We start from the raw sequence: 4,410 nt of genomic DNA, 5'->3' as shown, positions 1-4,410 counted from the left end.
ATGTCTGCAGTCAGACATAAGGCGTCAGTTGTTTGGGGGGGTGGGGGCTGGGGGGGGGTCGTGAGGACCATGTTGTCCCTAAGGCCCCGACAACAAAAAAACCAAAGAGAAGAGACATAAATATTAATGTCAGAAAGTTTGATATCATTGATGCATGACTGAGTCTGAGGCAGAGAGTGACACCTGTGTGTGGGAGGGTGAACTACAGCAGGAGTGACACCTGTGTGTGGGAGGGTGAACTACAGCAGGAGTGACACCTGTGTGTGGGAGGGTGAACTACAGCAGGAGTGACACCTGTGTGTGTGTGTGTGTGTGTGTGTGTGTGTGTGTGTGTGTGTGTGTGTGTGTGTGTGTGTGTGTGTGTGTGTGTCAGGCTCTTCACTGAGACACTGAGAACAAATCAAAGTCATTTGTTTTCCGTGACTGAATGACCTCTGGTACTGGTTTGTCGTTACACCTGCTCCAGCAGAGGGCAGCAGCAGCAGTCCGACTCTGCTCAGATCAGCCACACGTTTTGATTTCCTCTTTTCTCCCTCCAGTGATAATTCTGGACACCACGGAGTCCACCGCAGAGCTGGGCTGGACCACATATCCAGACACGGGGGTAAGAAGACGGGCTAATACTTTTTATCTTTGTTTATTAGTGTATTTAGCGTATAGCATGTAAGCTAACTCTGTGTGGACCAGGGTGTAAACGACCGTGTGACCTTAATTCTCATCATTTCTTTTCCTGGACCACCGCGCTGCCACCACACCATCACAACTGTGTGTGTGTGTGTGTGTGTGTGCGTGACTATGCTGGGGTCAGCTCCCAGGTCAGTTAAATCCACTGGTCTGTGACTGATTGTAGGTCAGCTCTAATATGGCTGATAGTTATTCTCCTCCTCCTACGTCAGCCTACTGGGAGAAACTGGGCCTCCACACATGTGGCCTACTTTTTCTTTCCACTGGCACCGTCTCAGAACCATATTAATCCAGGTCTCCCCTCCATAAATGGAGGACACACCAGGAGGTGGACAGAAACCCTGGGTCCAGGGTCGGTACCAGCAAAGGTCCAAGTGCTGCTTTATAAGTGTTTAAAAGTAACCAATGATATTTGAGAAGAACCGGCCGGTCATCAGAATCTTCAGTTGTACCGTGACCAGCCCTGACCAATCACAACACACAGACTGACAAGCAGGAGAAGAAGCTAAAGCTAACAGGTGGTTAGCCAATGTCAAAGTCAGTTCTGGGAACACGCTGATGTTCCAGCTGTAGAGTGTGGAGTAGAGGAGCACTTCCTTTTGGACCTGAGGTCACGGAGGACGGACAGACTGATGGACGGCCGGACAGACTGACTGACTGATGGACGGACGGACAGACTGACTGACTGACTGATGGACTGACGGACAGACTGACTGACTGATGGACGGACGGACAGACTGACGGACGGACGGACTGACGGACAGATTGACAGACTGATGGACTGATGGACAGACGGACAGACTGACTGACAGGCTGACTGACAGACTGATGGACTGATGGACAGACGGACAGACTGACTGACGGATGGACTGACGGACAGACTGACGGACAGACTGATGGACTGACGGACAGACTGACTGACAGGCTGACTGACAGACTGATGGACTGATGGACTGATGGACAGACGGACAGACTGACTGACAGACTGACTGACAGACTGATGGACTGACAGATGGACTGACAGATGGACTGACAGACATCCTCCTCCGCCTGTTTTGTTTTTCCGTGTTGCTTTTTTACTTCCCTCTTCCTTCCGTGTTTCTCAGTGGGATGAGGTCAGCGTCCTGGATGACCAGGGGAAACTGATCCGCACCTTTGAAGTCTGTAACGTCAACCAAAACCCCCGTCTCCAGGACAACTGGTTGGCTACACCCTTTCTGTACCGACAGTCTGCTCCGCGGGTGTTTGTCACACTGCGATTCTCAGTGCGTGACTGTGGGAGTCTGCGGTCACCGTCACCCACCTGCCGAGAGACCCTCACCCTCTACTACAAACAGGCCGACTCCCAGAGGGCGCTGCAGAGAAGCTGGGTGACGGAGGTGAGCCACAGGACCAGTCACCTTGACTGGTACAGTCATACTGGTACAGTGATACTGGTACTGTCATGATGGGACAGTCATACTGGTACAGTCATACTGGTACTGTCATACTGGTACTGTCATGATGGTACAGTCATCCTGGTACAGTCATACTGGTACTGTCATACTGGTACTGTCATGATGGTACTGTCATGATGGTACAGTCATACTGGTACAGTGATACTGGTACTGTCATGATGGGACAGTCATACTGGTACAGTCATACTGGCACTGTCATGATGGTACTGTCATGATGGTACAGTCATACTGGTACTGTCATACTGGTACTGTCATCCTGGTACAGTCATACTGGTACTGTCATACTGGTACTGTCATCCTGGTACAGTCATACTGGTACTGTCATGATGGTACAGTCATCCTGGTACAGTCATGATGGTACAGTCATCCTGGTACAGTCATGATGGTACAGTCATCCTGGTACAGTCATGATGGTACAGTCATCCTGGTACAGTCATGATGGTACAGTCATACTGGTACAGTGATACTGGTACTGTCATGATGGGACAGTCATACTGGTACAGTCATAATGGTACAGTCATACTGGTACTGTCATGATGGTACAGTCATACTGGTACAGTGATACTGGTACTGTCATGATGGTACAGTCATACTGGTACAGTGATACTGGTACTGTCATGATGGGACAGTCATACTGGTACAGTCATAATGGTACAGTCATACTGGTACTGTCATGATGGTACTGTCATGATGGGACAGTCATACTGGTACAGTCATAATGGTACAGTCATGATGGTACAGTCATACTGGTACTGTCATACTGGTACAGTCATGATGGTACAGTCATACTGGTACTGTCATACTGGTACTGTCATGATGGTACAGTCATACTGGTACAGTGATACTGGTACTGTCATGATGGTACAGTCATCCTGGTACAGTCATACTGGTACTGTCATGACGGTACAAACAGGTTCTGTGATGTCACACCTGTTCTGATACATTGACTAAATTCACTGTCCACTCGTTGACCCTCCTGCTCCTCTTCCTGCTCCTCTTCCTGCTCCTCTTCCTGCTCCTCTTCCTGCTCCTCTTCCTGCTCCTCTTCCTCCTCCCTGCAGCCGTCCAGCAGAGACAGAGAAACCAAAGAGGGCTGGGTGAAGATCGACACCATAGCGGCTGACAAGAGTTTCTCCAAGGTAGAACCCAGTTCTCCGCACCAGTACCAACCCAACAGGTACAGCCGCATCAACGTGAAGACCCTCAGCTTCTCACCTCTCACCAAGAACGGGTGAGTTTCACTGCTGCTCCTCGTTACTCCTTCTTCATGAGTCCTGTCCGTACCAGAGGTCTAAGTGCTGCCCCCCTGTGTCAGGTTCGTCCTGGCTGTCGTGGACAGTGGAGCCTGCGTTTCCCTCATGGGCGTGACCGTCTTCTACCGCCGATGTTCAGCCACCAGTCTGTATCTGGCTTCTTACCCCGCCACTCCTTCAGGGGCTGAAGCCACAGCTTTAGTCTCAGTGACTGGGACGTGTGTGCGCAACAGTAGAGCACAGGGGGGGGCGCCCCCGCGCATGCACTGCAACGCCGAGGGAGAGTGGATGGTGCCTGTGGGCGAGTGTGTCTGTGACCAGGGCCACGAGCCCAACCAGAATGGATCGGCCTGTTTGGGTGAGTCTGGGGGACAAGGGGGGACAAGAGGGAGTGAAGGGGGGGGGACAAGAGGGGGATAAGATGGTGATGTTTGTTGAACAGACGTTGTTGTTGTTGTTGTTATTGTTGGTTACACTGAGCTATTTTTAGAACAGTGCTGCTGGTATTCCTGTGACAACCACAAGCCCTGGGGCGCAGCACTGGGACCACTGCATCCATCATCCATCCATTCATCATGCATCCATCATCCATCCATTCATCATCCATCCATCATCCATCCATCCGTCATTCATTCAAACCATTGACTTTTGAACTTTTTTAGTTTCGTATAAGTGAATCTTGTCAACACTTTTACTTCAAACCTCCACTGAAGAAAAAAAGGATTTATTTATTGTTGATTTTCTCTGCCCCTTGAATGGGCCCCATCCCCAGTTTGGGAACCTCTGATCTAGGAAGATGTTTTGCACCATACAGGTGAAGAAGAGCGGAGGAACAGTCGCTCACTTCACACTGTTCTTCTGTTGGTTCCTACAACAGTCGTTGCTCTGTTTGACTGTAGTGCTTTTTGTTGTTGACGTGGTTTGAGCTGCACTGTTACTGATCAGAGCAGGAGCGCGGTGGGGGGGGGCCGGGGTGGGGGTGAAGGGGCGGCGGAACCATTAGGGCAGCACGATGT

At 50.6% G+C, this 4,410-nt stretch overlaps 2 protein-coding genes across 4 annotated transcripts in view; both read left to right on the top strand.

Moving 5' to 3' along the window:
- The window catches only part of LOC103388004 (gamma-aminobutyric acid receptor-associated protein-like 1), a 21,083-nt gene extending 17,861 nt beyond the window's left edge, over positions 1 to 3,222 (top strand). Inside the window, exon 7 of the transcript XR_003051443.1 lies at positions 3,211 to 3,222. The gene's annotated coding sequence lies outside the window, so the exon portion shown is untranslated. The remainder of the gene's footprint in view (positions 1 to 3,210) is intronic.
- The window catches only part of ephb6 (eph receptor B6), a 15,167-nt gene that overhangs the window by 3,893 nt on the left and 6,864 nt on the right, over positions 1 to 4,410 (top strand). For 2 of the 3 annotated variants that reach the window (XM_025061275.1, XM_025061274.1), the window contains exons 1-4: positions 394 to 604; positions 1,791 to 2,063; positions 3,203 to 3,372; positions 3,457 to 3,752. In XM_025061275.1, the coding sequence (XP_024917043.1) occupies positions 428 to 604; positions 1,791 to 2,063; positions 3,203 to 3,372; positions 3,457 to 3,752 (916 nt within the window). In that variant the 5' untranslated portion in view covers positions 394 to 427. Of the gene's footprint in view, positions 1 to 393; positions 605 to 1,790; positions 2,064 to 3,202; positions 3,373 to 3,456; positions 3,753 to 4,410 lie in introns of those variants that run through there. The other variant, XM_017037846.2, reaches the window with a different exon arrangement.

This window comes from Cynoglossus semilaevis, chromosome 13 (genome assembly GCF_000523025.1).
Source record: "Cynoglossus semilaevis isolate Cse_v1.0 chromosome 13, Cse_v1.0, whole genome shotgun sequence".
In the NCBI taxonomy this organism is placed as follows: domain Eukaryota; kingdom Metazoa; phylum Chordata; class Actinopteri; order Pleuronectiformes; family Cynoglossidae; genus Cynoglossus; species Cynoglossus semilaevis.
Note: the sequence above shows the minus strand (reverse complement) of the source record. Positions and strands in the feature narration are given on the sequence as shown.